At 41.3% G+C, this 20,684-nt stretch overlaps 2 protein-coding genes across 11 annotated transcripts in view; one reads left to right on the top strand and one right to left on the bottom strand.

Annotated features, from left to right (window-relative positions):
* Positions 1–13,023, top strand: part of polm (DNA polymerase mu) — a 28,235-nt gene extending 15,212 nt beyond the window's left edge. For 4 of the 10 annotated variants that reach the window (XM_031897912.1, XM_031897909.1, XM_031897908.1 and 1 more), the window contains one exon: positions 1,527–4,750. Coding sequence is in view for 5 of the 10 variants with exons in the window: in XM_031897908.1 (XP_031753768.1) it covers positions 1,527–1,567 (41 nt within the window). In the remaining 5 variants the exon portion in view is untranslated. 10 annotated transcript variants of the gene reach the window in all.
* On the bottom strand, positions 573–6,005 carry h2az2 (H2A.Z variant histone 2). The gene is given in 5 exon segments (NM_001016178.2): positions 573–927; positions 1,258–1,387; positions 1,557–1,670; positions 1,766–1,843; positions 5,788–6,005. Coding segments are annotated over 5 exon segments (387 nt in total). The 5' UTR covers positions 5,791–6,005; the 3' UTR covers positions 573–865.
* Positions 13,024–20,684: the final 7,661 nt, after the last annotated feature.

Here is a 20,684-nt window from a genome sequence, read left to right as displayed (position 1 = left end):
CCCAATGCACAGGGAAGGTTGTGGACCTTTTAAGCTTTCCGTTTATATAGGAAATAGGCAGTTTATGTGTATGTATTTGATCATTTAGCAATGCAAGTTTTTTTTCTTTTGTAGAAAGATTAATTTCAATCCCTGTGAATTTAACCATTTACATTATATAGGTATGGCATCAGTTATTCGGAATCCTGCTATCTAGAATGTTCTGAACTAAGGCTATCTCACACAGACTCCCATTAGAAAGAAGTTATTTGATTTTTAAAATTGATTTCCTTTTTCTCTGTAGCAATAAAATAGTACCTTGTACTTTATGGCAACTAAAATATAATGAATCCTATTGGGTTTAATTAATGTTTCGGTGATTTTTTTTTTTTTTTTAGTATGGAGATCCAAATCATGGAAAACCCCAGGTCCCAAGCATTCTGTATAATAGGTCCCATACCTGTAATTTTTGTTTTGTTGACTGCCCCATTTATCCATGTATGCTTCCCCCCCCCCCCCCTCTCAATTTGTGGTTGCATTTTTTTTTTTAGGAAAATAACCACCTTGTTGCTAATTTATGAGACAGACAAGAATATGTAAAAAATGGTTTTATCTCTTCCATTTTTGTATAAAACACACGGGAGAAACCTAGCCAATCAACACATGGATTCAGTCACGTGACTCAAGGAACTTTCTTTATCTGTGAAACTTAACCTAAACAACATACAAAGGTTTTCTTAGTCTACACTGTGGCACCTATTCTCTTCCATTAAACTATTTCTTTAAAAAAGAAACTTTAAATGAAAATAAACAAAACAAATTCCACATATCCCAATTTTTTCTTCTGTTACAGTACAATATTAGTGGGAAGCAGGGCACAGGTTCCTTATGCGGTTTTTTGCTGTCCCTTCTTTCCAATCAGAGACTTGTGGATATGAGGAATGACACCTGTGGAAGGAAAGATTAAAACCTAAGTAAGCAACTCTAGCAAAACACTGAGGCGGCAGAAAACGCCAATATAAAACTCTTTAAGATGTAAAGCTAACATGTAGTCAACAGCCAATCTGACAACTATTTAAGTTCTTTGCTAAACTAATTTTTGGAAAAAACAGCTAGGTTTGTAGGACTTAAAATATATAACAATTTGTATATTAGCTATAATCTTAAAATAATTCTGGATCAATATAGGACTTAATAAACTTTTTCACAGTCCTACCCAGTGAGCACCGAGCAGTAAAGAATGTGTGGAATACAGTATTGTTAAACAAAAAATGTTACCTCCTCCAGCAATGGTCGCTTTGATCAGAGAATCCAGCTCCTCATCCCCACGAATGGCTAGCTGCAAGTGCCGAGGAGTGATACGTTTCACTTTCAGATCCTTGGAGGCATTTCCTGCCAACTCCAACACCTAAATAGAAATGGAGATCTAATTGACCTACTTACTAAGAGAGAGCGATCTCTTTGCCTTTAGTTAAAATTGCACACAACAGTGCACAGCTACTAAAAGTCAACTTATTTAACTTTATTCAACTTTATTTTCTGTGCAGATTCAATGTATATGCTGAAGAGCATCAAACCTCAGCAGTAAGATATTCCAGGATGGCAGCACTGTAAACAGCTGCAGTAGCACCAACTCTTCCGTGGCTTGTGGTACGGGTCTTCAAGTGTCTGTGGATACGGCCCACAGGGAACTAAAAAAGGTACAAAGGAGATTAACAGAACATTAAACTCAAGCTCAATGGTTTATGAGTAACTGCTGTCATGAAAAAATCTAAAAAAAACCCACCTGCAGTCCTGCCCTTTGGGAGCGAGATACTGCCTTGGCCTTAGCTTTTCCACTGTCTTTCCCAGCCTTTCCACCAGCCTAGAAAAAGAAAAAAAAAAGATGTTTAGCTAGTTACTAAATATTCTGCAACTTTCACTTTTTATGCTCAACAAGGATAACCATGCAATGTTGTTAAAGATACAGGTTAGAAAATCTTGGTTGGATAATGCTAAAATCTGCACATGTATTGTATATCTGCCAATATCCTTGGGGGACCTACAATGCACTTTCATACGATTGGTGTCTCACAACTAATTTATGTTTAGAACATCCACCCATTTGTTTTTTTTATGACTTTATCCTGCAATTTCAGTCTAAATGTTAGTTTTAGATCATTGCATTTAAACATACAATCAATATCCAAATGTTTGTTGGAAGAAGACAAATCTAAATGTATGGCTAGCTTTAGCTGGGAGCTGTCTGGGCATTAGCTTCATGTGAGATAAATAGCAATGCAAGAAACCAGGTCACCTTTACCTTATGGGACCCTAACTAATGTATTTAGCGCTTATTAGCAGAAACTTAAGTGCCTACATACAACTGCTTGTGGTTGTAGCACTTTGGCACATAAACAAATGGTATGTAAAAGGGTTGTACAACCCTTGTCTGTTTTTAAATAGGATAAATTAAATCAAGTCCATTTGTGGAAGACTATGTTCAAATCTTATTGCAGATAAAGTATGGAATAGCATTTCTTTAATAATCTGTATGACTGGCTGCTGAATCATAAACCTGCCTATGCATCAGTGGTCTCCCCAAATGGAATTAATCAGAATGGCTAGAACATCCCAAAGGGTGAGGACCACTTTCACAGTCCTTATACTAATAGTTTGCTTGGTCTTGCCCTCTCAGCCATGACTGTACCGGGCCAATTGTGCCTGCTGAATTGGTGGCCAAAGGCAAAGACCTGCTCTATAGCAACCTGGTCAGAGTAGAATATCTACCTACTATTAGTCTCCATCAGCTATGATAACTCCTTGATGTTTGAAATGGTTGACCTTTTGCATGATGCATAACCCAGCCTTTAGAGGTTCCATTTTAGTAAGCATGGAGACTTTTGCAGCATTTGTTCTGTTTGCATTATAAGAAATAGTCCTTTTAAATGCAGAAAAATTATTTACAACCTGTCCCCCACCTTGAACCTGGCAATGAAACAAACCATGATAAGCCAAGGGGTGGAGGGGTTGAAAATGAGAAGGGGTTAATCCTAGGTCTTATGGAAGGGACAGGTGACAGAAAAGGTAGAAATAAGGCAGAGGAAAGGAAGCATGATTCCCTGTACAAAGCAGGCTGTGTACTGTACCCTTATATTAAGGGTTGTAATATGAGTTCTTATGTGTAGTATCTGAGTGCCTGGTCAAAACCCAATATTGTATTTACAGGGGGTTCTGAGAGTTAGTTGGGTAGGCTTAAACACTGTGGCTAGAAGGAGGTGGATCTAGTGCAATACAGACTAATATGTAGGTACAAAGATTTTAACACATGTTTAAGGATCCTCTACAATCAATGGAGCAGTTCAAATAATGGAAAAGTGAACATATAACCAAGGATTTTTTTATTTCTTTTTCAGATTCCCTTCAGCTTTAATGTTATAACAGCTAACTGTATTAATCTGGCAATGACTCAGATGATAATTATATTAAGCACACTTTAAAGTTTTCCATAAGAAATAAAATACTTTAGTGTTAAGATAATATACACGTCTTTTCCTGCCTTCCATGATATATATTAGGTCAAACTATGGCTGCACTGAAGCTTGTGTTCCCAGTAGAGATTGGTCATACACAGGGATAGAAAAATGCAACTTATTCCCTCCGCACACCAGTTGTAATTGCACTTCCTTTTCTGACAATCCATGTAAGGTTGCAGTAGCAGATTATATTAATAGAATTTAGGCAGGTGTAGCCAGCTCCACATACAGCCACTGTTGCGCTGGGGATTTGGGCCTAAATTTAAGGCTGGAGCCACAGCTTACTGATGTAGCCTGCCCCTTTTGAATGAACAGCCTTCAGATGTTCATGTTGGGAAAGAAGAATGTTGCTGCAGTGATGTTCCTGGAAGGCTCACTCTGACTGACCCCAAATACGGGGTGCGTGCCTCTCAATTACTCGTTCATGCAGTGGCCTGTATTAAAGTGATGTTGAGGGAGTTAATGTTGCTGGATCCTGTACCTAGCCTAACACTGCCATAACCTTTTTCCCTGGGGGGGAAGGAAAAGTTTTTAGTAGTATATATTCCAGCTAACACTAGAAGCTATAACGGTGAGGCCTCTAAGCCATGACTGGTTATGTGACAGATGTAAGTCCACCCAAAAATATGCTAATAAATAACATAAGCCTGGTTAAGTTCAATAGTACTTGGTAATAGTTTTGCTGAAACCACAAATAATTCTTTACTTTACTCCCATGGCCCATTTATCCTTTCCAGCCCTCTGCAAAAGCTGCCCCTGCTCAGGCATAATTCCTTACAATCTTTTTAAGAGGCTGTCATGTTCCACAGTGCCTTATAGAAATTGTCTATAATGACCTGAGCCCCAGTCTGTGCTGCAAGACCCTAGCATTTATGTCACTTATGGCGACAGATCACCACATAACTTGGAAGTGACAACATTCTAAGGGGTTGAGCAACCAGGTGGCTAGGGACTTTGCAGTTGAAGGTTCGAGCATTCCAGGTAAATGACCTGATGCAGGACTACCACAAATGATGTCGGGGGAATCTGCCATTCTCTTAGGAAGAACTTTCATATAACTAAAGGGAATGTGAAGTCCTACGCAAACCAGCATTGTGTCCTCATTTAGCTCCCTTCTTAAACCATAGGTTAAGAATCTCAGAAGTAAATAATAAAATTTACATTTCCAGATCTTACACTGCCCTGCAATTGAAATTGTGGTATTCTACAACCCCCCCCTTTCTTGTATCTTTCTGCCACCTTCTTTGCGCCCCCCCCCCCCCCCCCCAAAAGAAAAGTTTGGGCCTGGCTGTAGGGTGCCCCTTATATGCATTATTGTTACAAACTACTTGGCTGCTGTAGATCAACTGATCGGATATAAAGTAGGGCAACTGTGCTCAGTCCCTTAAGTGTAGCACTGTCAGCTCATATTATATCCAACAACTGCTTTTCCCTCCATCTCTTGGGCCAGGCTTTATTACCAGTTGCCCGGACTCAGGGCCATAGCTTAGCAAGTTGAACATCCAAGTGTGGGGTACGCAGAGAGATAGACCCCTGACTAACTGCAGTGCTAAGCTGGGATTCAGGTTTAGGGTAGCCCTGTTTCTGGTTCCACCTTGCAATAAGCAATGCTTGGGTTCAGCTGGCTATAGAATCAGTAGCTAGTGGATGGAATGCAGGGAGTTGACGAGTTCACAGCAGCTGGATGGTTGCAGGCTGGAACCCCCTGGTGTATAGCGAACGCTACAAGTAGCTCCTCCCCATATGGGGCACTTGTCAGGCGGAGGTGACAGGGATCCCTAGCCTATTAGTATAGGGCAGCAGTCATTACCCGCACACCCCCTCCTTATGGGCATGTCAAAAGCCGGCCTAGGGGGGGGGGGGGTCGCCTCCAGCGTCCCTGTCTGAGAGCTGTCACCCCCGGGCTGTTAGCGGCTCCAAGTCCCCGACCTATAATACATGAAGCAGAGTCCTACATGGCTGCCCGGTCCCACAGCAGCAGCAGCAGTTCCTCGGTAAGTTTATACCGCCCCGGCCCTCTACCAACACAAACAGCCGCATCGGCAAACGCCCCGCTGAAGGGATTTCCTGCAAGCACCGTGTCGCTCCGCGTCCCACTGGGATCCCGGGAACTTGCTGTCAATTCCTCCACACCTCCCCCCATATTAAGAGTTCTACTCATTGGCAGGTCAGTGAAGCAGGAGTATAAGCTTCCCGCCATTTCCCACTCTGGTATTTACGTTGGGTAATTTCTCTCCTTTCCAAGGGCTGCCGAGTACAGTGGGCGGCTTCTGTTTAATGGCCAAGTATTTACCATGTTCCGGAGGTCCGTGCGTTGCCGTAGAAAAATCCGGAAGAAGTTGTCCTTATGTTTGTGCTCAGCTGTCCTGCCGGTACCGCGCACTCCTAGCTTTACACACACACAATAACCCCCCCTACCCGTCAGGCCCGAACGAGAGGACACCCTACAACCAATCACAAGATGTCTTCCTGGTTTGAAACTAGCGTACCGCCAATCAAGTCTACCCTTCTTCCTGAGGTGCCAATGATGTCCCGCCCACACCCCTTAACGGCCGTTTCCCTCCCAAGGCCCTTCAGCTTTATTTTGCACACGGCACGCAAGGCGGAAGGTGGACCCACTTCACGTCAATCAGTGAGAATTGGCGTATCACGGAAGTACTTTAACTCTCATTGACATTTACAATAACCAATCAAATGCAAGATTCTGAGTAGTCGGTTCTGATAGTTTGTGTGGCAGGGAATGTAGCCAATAGGATGAATGGGTTAAGGAAGGGACGTACGGCTCCATTTCCCGCCCTCTTCGTCTTGTTTGCTTTAGAAAAAAGGTACAATGGCGACCGAGCCCTCGTTTGAGGGAAGCAGTAGGGTGTCTGAGTTTCGTTTTGTCTCGATCACTGTTCACTACCGTTTAGTCGAATATTTACAGCGCGATATGTAAAGTAAATGGATTAATATAAAATAACTTATGACTGTGCTATTTCTTGTTTGTTGGAAACTTTTTATGTAAAAACCCTCTAAAGAATCATTTCTGTCATTGAAGTTTTTGCTTATTAAAACTGCGTTCAGTCGAGGCAGAACCCTTGGTAGAATGGGAAGGCATTCATTGATGTGTCAGTTTCCGTGCAGAACCTGATGCCATTCCTACAGTAATGTTTGTAAATAGAAGCTTTCGGTGCCGGTGGGATACAGAGAATGCACAGACCCAGCTGTGGCTGCCCAGTAACTAAGGCTGGCACTGCTGTTTAATGGGAGAAGTGCAGAAATGAGTACAAAACCATTAATATTAAGGGTTTATGCCAACTGGCTTCCATACAGTAAAGCAGATGCACTATGATTCCCCCTATATTCCCTACCCTTGGATATAGTACATACCTACTGTATTTATTCTATATCTATACATATTTTTATTTTTCTTCCCTGACTGTTATTACTTTGCCAAGTCAATATTTTCTTTTGTATAACACTAACATAACATTCTGCAGCAATTGAAAAAAATTGAATATCATTCCGTGCAGCAGTGAAGGTTATAGGCTACCTGTGCGCTATTCCTATCAGTCAGCCCATAGGCCGGTACTTAAAGGAGACATATCCTATAAAAATGATGAATGTACCAGAGAATTATACTCCTAGATATAGAAGGATTGTGCTTAAAAAAAGTTGTGTTTCAGACTGATTTATTGAGAAATTCCACAAAAACCCCACTAGTCCCGCCCATCTGTTCCACTTCCTGCTGGCTGAATTCTCTGGATGTGCAGGGGGGCCGGCGGCCCTCCGTACACTGCACTGTAGGATAGGAACCAATCAGCAGCTAGGATGACCTGATAGGGAACTGAAGCCTGTCTGTGCTTGTGTGAGTGCAGGGCTGTGATTGGCTCTCCCCTTCTTACTGTGCTTCTGGCAGGGACTGTTAGGACACGCCCACTCTTCATTTCACACTGGACAGAGAAGTGATAGGATCTATAGGGAGCTCCAATAAAGAGGCCGTTTTTACAGATAGGGTTAATGTTTAGCCCAAAGGGAAACCAGCACCGTATATTATTCATAATTGGCTACAAAATTAGCGTTTTTCCCCATTTATCCAATATGTCTCCTTTAACGTTTATGTTTGCTCAGGTTGAGCAGCCAAAGATAGGAACAGTAGAAAGCAGAGGCACAAAGCTGTGGCTCCTTTTAACTCTGGCCGACTGGTCAGCCAGTGTGGTCACGATCAACCTAACCCAGCGGTTCTCAACCTGTGGGTCGGGACCCCTTTGGGGGTCGAACCACCCTTTCACAGGGGTCGCCTAAGACCATTGGAAAACACATATTTCCAATGGTCTTAGGAATCATTTTATGGTTGGGGGTCACCACAACATGAGGAACTGTATTAAACGACCGCGGCATTAGGAAGGTTGAGAACCACTGACCTAACCAAATACAAGCATGCACTGCCAGCTTTAGATTTAAAGGAACAGTTACACAAAAAAAATACGTGTTTTAAAGCAGGGCTGTGGAGTCCGACTCCTCAGTTTCTGATACTTCCGACTCCTCTGTTTTTAATATGCTAATGTGTTTTATACATTCATTGAAGGAAAGGAAGGAGACATACATGTCATTTAACCACAGAACTACTGGCTAGGAAGCCAACACTCTACTGTATTGCCCAATTAAAGCAAAAGACTTAATTAGTTATCAGTGAGAGTTAGGCTAGGTTCCCAGTGGGCATTGGGTTCCCTGTAACAGAGGAACAAGACGCAGTGGAGCTGCCGCACCGTAACTGTGCGTTACATCTCATTTAGTGAAGCATACAGTCAATGAAAAGCTTCATGGTCACTCAACGTGTTCGTTTATGCACTGCATGCATTGGGCTTTATTCTTATAGCAGAAAAGTAATTAATTATGACTGTTTGTGAATTGGGACATTTAAACTTGCTTTTTTTTTTTTATTCCCATTTAAATTTAGTAGGAGTCCGAGTCGGTTCATTTTTTGCCAACTCCGACTCCAGGTACCCAAAATTGACTCCGACTCCACAGCCCTGTTTTAAAGGAGAAGGAAGGGCTAGGAAAGAGTTAATCTCAAGCTTCAGTTGTCTCAATAGTGCCCTTAAGTCTCCCCATATTTCACCTGTTCCGAAGATCTGAAGCCAAACAGGAAGAAAAAATGCCGAGCTGTGTAAAGAAAGTTCCCATAATACCTCACTCCTGCACAGACACCCAGACCAAGTGAACATGCTCAGTTAGTAAGACTAAGCTTCCTACTAATTGGCTCAGATCCACATTCCTAAGAGGGGGGGAGCAGGAGAGAGCTGTGGCACAGGAATTACAGACACAAGAAATCTTTTTTTCAGAGAAGTCAGTGCAGCATTTCTGTGAGTGCTTATGGCTGTATTTACATAGACCTTTCTGATAAAGCTTACTTAGTTTTTACCTTTTCTCCTTTAAAGTAATGAAAATATAATGTAGATTAGCCCTGCACTGGTAAAGCTGATCTGTTTGCTTCAGTAATACTACTACAGTTTAGGCAAATAAGCTAATGTGTAGCCATGGGGCAGCCAGGAGAAAAGGCACAGGTTACTTAGTAGATAACAGAAAGGTTTTGTAGAATACAATGGGATTCTGTCAGCCCCTTTCTCCTTTTTTCAGACTAAATGGCTGCCTACATGGCAGCTTGTCTACCTAAACTATAGTAGTATTACTGAAGCAAACACACCAGAGCAAAACTACATTCTATTTTCATTACTTAAAAATACTTTTATTTTTTGTGTTACTGTACACACACACACACTATGGTTAGTTTTATCAGCAGCCAATTAAACTGCCTTTGCAATTAGTGTTCTGGCTGGGATTGAATTGAAACTGGGACCCCCACCTTTGCAAGGAAGTGCTGACCATTTTGTCACCATATAGACAAGTACAGTTGCAACTATCTAATTTTTCATTATTTATAACAGTGCAAAGGCTCCTAGAGACATATTTATGTAGGGAATAATATTCCCCACCATTAATTATAGTAACATAATAATTTGGGTTGGAAAAGGACACATGTCCATCAATGGACTGCCTAACTGCTAGTTGATCCAGAGGAAGGTAAAAAACCCCATCTGAAGCCTCTCCAATTTGCGGCAGAGGGGGGAAAAATTATTTCCTGATTCCAAGATGGCAATTATTATCACGTCGTTATATTCCACATCACTGTACAATAAATGGGTGTATACACTAAACATAGAGATTACATACAAAAACAACCAGTAACTTCCACAAGAGGTAGAGAGGGCCCTGCCCAAAAGAGCTATCAATATAAACCAGTCCATGGATAAACTTTGTCTAGCAGCTAGATTCAGTAACTGTATTTTTTCACTTGCTAAAAAGCCATCCATAAGGATATTAGAACATACAAAGGAGTTTATGCCTTATAAAAGCATGAGGCTGCAAGACAAGTGATTTTATACAGATCATGGAATTCCAATGTTACGTAGGTTGGGATGAAAAAAAAAAAAAAACAAATCCATCAAGTTTAACCCCACCAAAATACTCCAGTGCACATATATACACACATCCAAACCAGCCAATCTATATACTCACATATACACACTATATATTGGTTCTATACTAATTGTAGATTTTAGTTGTAGCAGCCAAAAAAGGTATTGCTCTGTGAGGCTACAATTGTTATTGTTACTTCTTTATTACTTATCTTTTTATTTAGGCCCTCTACTATTCATATTCCTGTCTCTCTTTCAAACCACTGCCTGGTCTGCCTAGGTTAAATAATCCCCCAGCAACCAGTTTGCTGCTGAAATTCCAAACTAGAGAACTGCTAAACAAAAAGCAAAATAACTCAAACCCCACAAATAATAAAGAATGAAAATCAACAGCAAATTGTCTCAGAATATCACTCTCTACATCATACTAAAAGTTAATTTAAAAGTGACAAACCTATTTGGATCCATATGGCTCCTCCCCCCTGGGCAGTACATAATTACACACCTTAGGGACTCACTAACAACTATTTCCAAATTCTAACAAACTCCCATAACAAATTCCTGCCAGGTTCACCTACCACAGGCAGAATAGGGCAGGCACAGTTTGGCACACACAGGCAGCATAGGGCAGGCAGAGTATGGCACACACAGGCAGTATAGGGCAGGCAGAGTATGGCACACACAGGCAGCATAGGGCAGACAGAGTATGGTACACACAGGCAGCATAGGGCAGGCAGAGTATGGCACACACAGGCAGAGTAGGGAAGGAGACAGGGAAACCTATCATGACTACACAAAAAACTAATCATGACCACTCCAACATGAACAGTTTGTACTGGACTACATACAATGACACAATGCCAGCACTGCTCCTACAGTCTGTCTGTGGTGTGAACAATGCAGGTGTCTGAGTCTGAGGTCTTACAGTTGTGAACAATACAGGGGCTTACAACTCCTTGAACCTGAGGTGTGAACAGTGCAGGGGGGCAGTTAATCTCAACACTGATGTAATTTAAATCTTACACAAAAGTAATCAGTTACAGCAGCCAGACAGATGGCGGCCACCAATTGGCCTCCCTATCTTTCCATAATCCCCTCTAATGTAAAGGGTAATTATGTCCCTTCACAAGCACCGTTTCTTCAGAGAAAACAAGCCCAACCATGACAGTCTAACCTCATAGTTAAATTCTTCCATACCTTTCACCAGTTTAGTTGCACATCTCTGTACTCTCTCCAGGATACTTCCTAATATTTTTTAACAGTGGGTAATAAACACGTTCTACTGAGTCGTGACACATTGCATTAATAAGCACTGATTATAAGATAATGTGGTAATATCAGTATAGTTAATGTGCCAAATTATATAGCTGAAGGGCCTTTAACTTTTTGTGCCAGACAAATTTCCAATTTGCCAGACAGCAAATACAAAAAAAATGTGGGTTATGCCAGACAGTGAATACACTCAAACCAAAATCTACATTGCTGGAATTATGAAACCTCTCCATTGGAATACATTTGTAGTGTAAAGGCCATGACAGTACTTGGCAAAGTCTATTAAAATGTATGGGAACAGCTGTGAAAACAAAATTTGGTACAAATTGTAAGAAGTTATGTATCTTTGTTTTTGGCGCAGTATTCACACTGGCTTTATGTGTATTGTGACAAGCTGAATGCCTGTACACGCAATTTTGGGGTAATTAGCATTGGTAGGCAGGCAGGCATGCAGAGAATCTGGAGCATAGAGACAGGGACACCAAGTCTTCAGGCAAAAACTCAGGTTTATTTAGGGCTAATTCTTCCCAACAGAAACATAAAGACAGTTCATACACAGTTCAGGGTTTTGAGATGTCCCTTCTTCAGGGTTCTCACCTTCCAGGGTTATTTTCCACGCTCTGGAACCCTCAGGCTTCACACTAAGCCTTGCTGAGCCCTCTCAGCACTCATTCATTCGGTCAGCACTCCCTCTGCTTCCTGGCAGTGGCAGGTGGCACCCCCAGCTCCTCTGGGAGTTCCTCACACAGGCAGCCCTCCTGCTCTGTGCCCTGCTCTGAGAGTGACCTTCACTCAGTCAGCGTTCAATTCCAACTCCAACCCCTGTGTAACTCACACAACCCTTTTATTGGCTGCTCACCTGCAGCCTAATCAGGCAGCTCCCTACAGCTGGCCAAATCAAACCTTAAAGGAGATTTACTCCAACACAGCATTACCTGCTGTAAAACCAGGTATTTTACCTTGGGCCATTTGTATCCCACCTTAAACACTGGTGGAAATACACCAAATAACACTCTTTCCCATTGCATCTCTCACAGTATGTTTGCATTGTACAAAAATAATGATAATCATTTACTTATTTTTTTTTATTAAAAGTACTAATGGATCATTATTCTTTCCCTTTACTGCCTCCCCTATAACCAGAAATGTTTCCATATAGATAATGAGGGTTTAACTGAAAAGAAAGAGTATTAGAGTTAAAGAAAAGCTCAACTGAAGAAGTAAGGCCAACGACAGAGCAGATTAGTCACCCTGTGATTAATCTCCCATAATGGTGGTGACTACTCTCCTCAAATGCTTTCCAACGGCCAGAATGTAAATCACCGCTACAAAAACATATGTTTCACTTCAGCTTTCTGAAGTGCCGCACAAGGAAGGCCCCATACCTAGGCCAATAAGCTGCTGAATTTTTAAAAAGGTTGAATTGTTCATTATCCCTTGTACATCTTATTTAAACAATTACTTTAAAGAACTAATAGACTGACAAATGACAGTTCATTTGATGTCCCTTTTCAGCACTATACAATTTAACAAGTAAGACAAACCTTAGAATTTTGTTTAAACAACAGAAAAAGTAAATCAAATCTAATGATGTTTTGCTTTTTATTTACAGTTGCACTTATGAAGAAATATAAAGGTCTGCTGGGCCCTCCAAGTGTATGCTGGTTGGCTACTCATTGATTGAACATCTGGATCTTTTAATGTTTGTCAAGCATTAAAGATTCCCTGGAAACCAGCTATAACCCAATGTAAATATAAAATACAACAAGTACAAACAAAATAAATTGAAAACTGAACTTTCTCAATATTCTTAAAAACTTTTCACCACTCATCCAAGTGACTTCTTCACTTCAACTGAGTATAAAACTTTTTCATACTTAGAATCTGACTGTTTTAGACTCTACACTAGATATTGTATTATAGTGACCTGGATGAATGAAAACCTTTCTAGACAAGACGAAAAATATTTAACAACCCATTTGCCCACTCTAAAAGAAGCACAGTGTGGATCCCAGAGAGAATATACAGTTGTAGAAAACAAACTGGACCAACCCAACCTCCTATTACCCCTCACCCACCACAAAAAAGTAAATAACAGTCTTTATAGAAAACTTATCTTTATAGGTTAAGAGAGATCATATGTATTATTAATGTATATTACAAGGGAACAGTGTGATATATATTTTGATAAAACATCCATACATACAAGGGTATCATTACTGGGGAAATGAAAAGTGTACTGTATTTTTGTAGCTACAGTTTTATTCAGTGGCCAGCAGAGTGAGCTCCTACTGCACCATAGTGTTCTATTATAATTCATAATAATAACTGCATGGTAGTTGTGATTTATATAGCACCCTCCAGTGTTCCCTCTAAGCCATGTTCTCATGTTCACACAGAAGGACAGCACACTTCAAATTGTGATACACAGAGAATATTGTGTGAATATGCATAATTTACAAGTATGTCTAAACTACCCGCAGAATTGGACTGGCCCAGTGGAATACTGAGGACAATTTGGTGGGCCCCGGACTGATCTGGCAGCCTTTATTAATCTTTTCCCGTGCACAGCTGCTTTTTTATTTATGTCCATGTCTGCCATTGTTAGAACGTACAGTACTGGAGAATGGGGAGCTTAAGGTGTGACTGCTGCATATTTCCCTTCTCCCTATTCAATGTTGCCTCCCTCCCACCCACCTCTGCAAGAATATTATTAGTTTATCCGACCAAAATTTTCTAACCTGTCTGACTGACTAAATTGATCGATCGATCTCCATGGTAAGAAAATTATCAGAAACTAAGTTTTGTACATATATATAGTTACATAGGATTGAAAAAAGGGTCCATCAAGTTCAACCTTTCCAAGTGAACCCAGCACCCACAAACCTATACTGACCTATCTATACACTTACATACAGACCCACACTGACCTATCTATCCACTCACATACAGACCCATACTGACCTATCTATCCACTCACATACAGACCCATACTGACCTATCTATCCACTCACATACAGACCCATACTGACCTATCTATCCACTCACATACAGACCCACACTGACCTATCTATCCACTCACATACAGACCCATACTGACCTATCTATACACTCACATACAGACCCATACTGACCTATCTATACACTCACATACAGACCCATACCGACCTATCTATACACTCACATACAGACCCATACTGACCTATCTATACACTCACATACAGACCCATACTGACCTATCTATCCACTCACATACAGACCCATACTGACCTATCTATCCACTCACATACAGACCCATACTGACCTATCAATCCACTCACATAGAGACCTACACTGACCTATCTATCCACTCACATACAGACCCATACTGACCTATCTATCCGCTCACATACAGACCCACACTGACCTATCTATCCACTCACATACAGACCCATACTGACCTATCTTTCCACTCACATACAGACCCATACTGACCTATCTATCCACTCACATACAGACCCATACTGACCTATCTATCCACTCACATACTGACCTATCTATCCACTCACATAGAGACCTACACTGACCTATCTATCCACTCACATACAGACCTATCAATCCACTCACATAGAGACTTACACTGACCTATCTATCCACTCACATACTGACCTATCAATCCACTCACATAGAGACCTACACTGACCTATCTATCCACTCACATACAGACCCATACTGACCTATCTATCCGCTCACATACAGACCCACACTGACCTATCTATCCACTCACATACTGACCTATCAATCCACTCACATAGAGACCTACACTGACCTATCTATCCACTCACATACAGACCCATACTGACCTATCTATCCGCTCACATACAGACCCACACTGACCTATCTATACACTCACATACAGACCCATACTAAACCCTATATACCAACATCAATACTAACTGTAGATATTAGCATCACAATAGCCTTGGATATTATGCTTGTTCAACAACTCATCCAAGTCCCTCCTATAGGCATTAACAGAATCTGCGATCACTAGGAAGGGCAATCCCCAACCTCACTGCCCTCACCGTGACATGTCATAAGGTGCTCCTTGCACTGAATAGTTGCACTGTGACGCAGGGGAAATCTGGAGCTAGTTTAGAGCTCTTACAGCTCACTGTTCCAATCGCTGTGGCATCTAAAGAGTCAGGTGCAGGCGTCATTTTGAGCACTAAACTGACCGATTTGCATCAAGACAATTGCATCCGACCAACACCTTTGTTGGTATTATGGGAAAAACCCTTTACTGCAGGTAATAAACATGGATGCACTCATATTAGCTTGTAAATAAGACCTAATGCTTATTTGTTGTTCTATATACTCGGCAGGTCTGGAAACAGGAATCTAAAAAATGTTGTATTCTTATATTTACATCACAGCTCAAATATAAAGTAAAATCAAAAGTACTTTATTAAGTTATACACATAAATGGTATCAAGCCTATTCACAATTTAAAAAGAAAGCGAGTTATCCAAAGTATTAAAGAATATATACGCAGTGCTTTAGGCAGGCAGTGATCAGGTGAGTCAGGAACAGGCCGGAGGGCCAGAAACTGGAAATTAATTAAAATCACAAATAACAGCACACTCAGGAACTTACTAAGAATACTAAGAAGGGCGTATTAATACGCATTTCTATACCCAGTTTCCCAGTCTCTCCAATTATTGCCATGTGGGTTGCCAAGTTATTTTGACCAGTAGGAGGCAATCCTGCCTTAGAACATATCCTGAATAAAGGTGGGGTTACAGCTTTATAGCAAAACATATAAATAGGAGTGTTGCTGTTGGTCTGTTGTGATCCAAACAGAAAATATGCCACACGTGGAGTTTGTTGGCATAAACACCTTCATATACACACACCCTTTCACACCCCTGTAATACTCTCCACGGGCTGGTTTCTAAGCTTTCTGATATCTGCAAGAATACATAAGCAACCAACTTGCACAGAAATACATTGTTCAGAAATAAAGTAAACTCTTAGCAACTTTTATTTATACATTTATTGGTATACATTAATAAGTCTGTTCTCCTCCAGCAAAGACTCCATTTCCCACAATGCCTTGCATGCTTTTTTTTATTTTTTTTTTACAGATCTTTTAATTCATTGGCTTCTGCCACATTTATTCAATAGTCAGAACCAGCAGTGCAGATATTAGCAAGCATTTAAAAAAAAAAGTTGGGTGTGACAAATCTACATGCAAACCTTAATTACTTAATTACTGCCTTTCAGATCAGACCAAAGCAAGCCTCCTCATGTTGAGACACTGGTTTACCATTTAACAAATTAAATTTCAAGTCTTTATTGTCAGACCACATGCAGCATTTCTACACTGCATTTTAAAAAATTCCCTTATATGAAATGGCCCAGTGCATAAACATGAGCAGATTCCAACTGATTTCAGCCAGGCTTTTTTTCCCCAAACTCCATTGTAACTTCTTATTCCCCAGGATGCATTAGGCCATTGTATTTGCATAACTGTGTAGGCATAATAACAAGGGGCACCATTAATAACGAGGTACCATGCTGCTGGAAACCACAGCATATTTTAGCCATGCGTGGTAGTTACTATTTTGTTTGTACTGCAATCAATGCTCATTGAAAGTTATTGGCATTTTTTAGCCATTGCCAATAAGTGCGCCTTTCTGCTTTGTTGCAGTTTTTCCTGCTTTGGTGTTTTCATGGATTCTAGGGGAGATGGCCTTCCTGTAATTCTGAGCTTTGTTGGATATCTGGTTTCCAGATAAGAGATCCCATACATATATGTATATGTATACTGTCTGTTCTAAAATACAAGGATTTCAGAAAGCACTTTAAAGGGGAACTCCACCCAAACACAACTTAAAGAAGAAGGAAATATAATCACTAACACTTTGGCACCCCCCAGTGATTATTTCTTTCTTTCGCCTTAAAGCTTTTTGAAAAGGAAACATAATTTCAAGCAACTTTGCAATATACATCAATTAAACATATGCAGCCTTTTAATGGTTTGTAATGTATTAATATGGTTTGGAACAGTCCCCTAAGCCCCGCCCCCTGTTCCCCTGCTGATCTGGCTGACTACTTTGAGACTCAAATAGAATGTAACAGTAGTCGACTGTCCTCAGCCTGCCTCCTCCAAATCCCACAATTCCCTGCACATGTGATGTCAATAAGAGAAGGAACATCACACAGCAATGCATTGTGGGTCATGTAGTTCCGGCATGTTGTCTGTAAGCTGTGTAAGTTATTACAATTTGTAACATCAGTTTAGTGTTTTAGTCCCTCTTCCCCTGCCAGGATTTCAAATGATGCAGCTAGATTTCGGTATTTATTCATACTTTTTGAAAGAGCAGATTAAAGTGATAGGTTTCTGTGTTATGTGGGGCTCTGTAACAAATTTTGGCCCAGAAGCCAGAGTTCCCCTTTAAGTTCTACCTTGCGGCTTTATATGGTCATGGAACTTGTCAGAGGCTTAGCTTCATGTTTTTCCCTATAGAATTTCCCCAGAGGCTTGTAATTAATGCCTACCTCTTCTTTTAGTTTGTGAGCACAAAGAGTTGTGCCTGTCAGGGTCAGAACTAGGGGCAGGCAGAAGAGACACGTGCTTAGGATGTAAAGTTGGGGGTGCTAGGCATGTACCTCTTCTGTGTGCCTACCCCTAGTCCAGGCCCACTCATCACTCCCCAGCCACCCAACCCTGGTCATCACTGGGCACTTTTCACCTTGCCAGCAATGATACTTTTTTTCATTTAATGTTTTTGTTCACAGGAGTGTGTAGTAGGCAAAAGAAGGGTGTAGTAGGCAAAAGAAGTGTGTAGTAGGCAAAAGAAGGGTGTAGTAGGCAAAAGAAGGGTACTTACAGGCCCTGACTGGCAATCTGCGGATTATGGTAAATGCCAGAGGGGCTGCTGTAAGATGCTATAGACACTATGAATTGGGCTGGTTGGGTGCTGTTTGGGCCTCTTTGTACTGGAAATGCCAGTCCAGATGGGTGCTTTTATATCTGAGCAAAGCAAATGATATTATTTGGCACCGTACTTTATATGCTCCAATGAAAGCACGTGGGGTCTGTTTATGCTGTACACACTCTACTTACCTACCTCATTGACCCATTTTATTTTTTATGGAGGTTGCATCTTCCATTATTTTGGGGTTTGGTCATCTTCATTACTTTGTTTATTAGGCTAGATTAGGGGAGAACCTGGAAACTCTACATTGGGTCAGAATTGGACCATAGCCTTTTACTACAGCACCATCTATAGCTGTGTGCCCAGTAAGGTGCTCAGGAGTGCTGGGGTGTAGCCATTTACAATCAGGTTGTTAAACAGAAGAAAAACAAATTGTGGGGATAACAGTATCTGGCATGACATGATCCAACTAGGCTGCCCTTAAGAAATAAGTGTTCTAGTTTACAAGAATGGCATCGGTGTTGTGGCCTGATATGAACTATACTGTCTGCGGGTGAGGCTTTGCTGTGGATCTGACATGGGCTGGTTTGTACATTGCTAAAATGGAGCTGAGAGGAGGAGGAGGAGGAGGAGGAGAGAGCAGTAGGCGCACAGTTGTGAACATGTTTAGCTCCCACCCCCCTCCTATAACAAAAGCTATATATAGATATGTCTCAGGCAGCTGCTTGCCCCCCCAGCTGTCGTTCCCTTGCTCCCAGCATGTCCGTGTGGGGGAGACAATAAATAGGAACATGTCAAATATTTTCTGTGCGCACCACACCTGGCAGTGTGTGATTTAACTGCACCGGCAATGATTCATATACAGCAAAACATACTGGACATGGGCAGTGTCAGAACTGGAACCTATGGGCCCGATTGCCTGCGGTAAATGCAGCAATTACCTGAACCCCAGTAGTAAATAAGCTCCTTTCTGGGGGGTTTTGTGTATGCAGTGTAGCACGTCAGCCAATCCCCATCTAGTTGTTGGGTGAGCAATCAGCAGCTACACAGACCTGACTGGGGGGAACTAAGTCTATCTTTCCCTGTGTGATTGGCTACCCACACCCTACTGTGCTCAGGGACGGATTTGTCTTCTGGGCGCCCCGTTGGTCACCCCCCCTTGCCGCACCTAAACTTCTGCCGCCCTAGCCCTGGGCCGTTGTGGCCTTGCCACAAATACGGGCCTGACTGTGCTTCTTAGGAAAGAACCATTAAAAGATGCCTTCCGCCCAACTGAAAGCGGACACCATGTATGAGTTATCATGATCATGGCGTTGCCCCCTTTAATGAGTGTGTAGCTTTCAACTCGCCTCGGCTACCCTTGTCTCTTAGGCTGCTAGTGATATTCTAGAGACAATTTACAGCTGGTCTTTGTTTTTTATTATTTGTGGTTTTTGAATAATTAAGTTTCTTGTTCAACTCTCCAGTATGGAATTTTACTTATCTAATAGTGAGTGTCTAAAATACCTAAGCAGTACAAATAACCCTAGCAACCAGGCAGTGGTTTGAATGAGAGACTGGAATATGAACAGAAGGAGAATATAAAGATAAAAAGTAACAATAACAATAGTTTTTTTTTGTCTTCCAGAGTCAGTGACCCCCATTTGAAAACTGAAAGAAGGTAGAAGAAGAAGGCAAATAATTCAAAAATTATCAAAAATAAAGACCAATTAAAATAAAGCCAATTCTATCACATACTAAAAGTTAACTTAAAGGTGAACTACCTCTTTAAAGAGGTAATCTAATACACGTGTCCCTTATCCAGAACCCCCTTAGCCAGAATCCTTCGAATTGCTGGAAGGCCATGTAACAGAGTCCAACTGAAGTATATAATTCTAAAAAATATGGAGATCCAAATGATGAAAAACCCTAGGTTCCAAGCAATCCATATAATTGATCCTATACCTCTACTACTAAAGGTGGCCACACGTTGGCCGATCTGCCTGGTATACTGTGGCTAATCATGGGCTTAAGGCCACTACGAGTGCATCTGATAGGAAGGGAAGATGAGCTTCTTGTACTTCCTCATCTGAAAAGAAACTATTTACCACCTAGATAGTACAGCCATGTCAGCAGATTCCATTTTTAGTTGGGACAAGCAGATTACAGGATGGTCTGTCCCAACTGCACCCCCCCAAATGTATATGCATAGCCAGATGGTCAGGCACTATGGTCAAAATTGGTCAAAGTGCCTAATTAATTGTGGGCATATATGGGCAGTTATAGATGATGCCATCTTTCATTTCCTTAGTAATTTATTTTTTTTCTAAACAAATATGGAGAGCTAGACATATTCCCAGCCTGCAGGATACTTTGCTATAATGAGCCTTGTCCCTTAATAAGAGCTTGAGGCTCAGCTGCTCCGGATTAAGGGACAGGTGGATGGGCCAGCGAACAGCTGCAACAAGGGACATAAACGCACACATTATACTTAGCCCAGACACACACATAGCTTATACTCTGTTGGTCATGTAGGCCCGTAACTACAGTTTATT

Source organism: Xenopus tropicalis, chromosome 3, assembly GCF_000004195.4.
Source record: "Xenopus tropicalis strain Nigerian chromosome 3, UCB_Xtro_10.0, whole genome shotgun sequence".
Lineage (NCBI taxonomy): Eukaryota > Metazoa > Chordata > Amphibia > Anura > Pipidae > Xenopus > Xenopus tropicalis.
The sequence above is the reverse complement of the archived record's forward strand: the minus strand, read 5'-3'. Positions and strand labels throughout refer to the sequence as shown.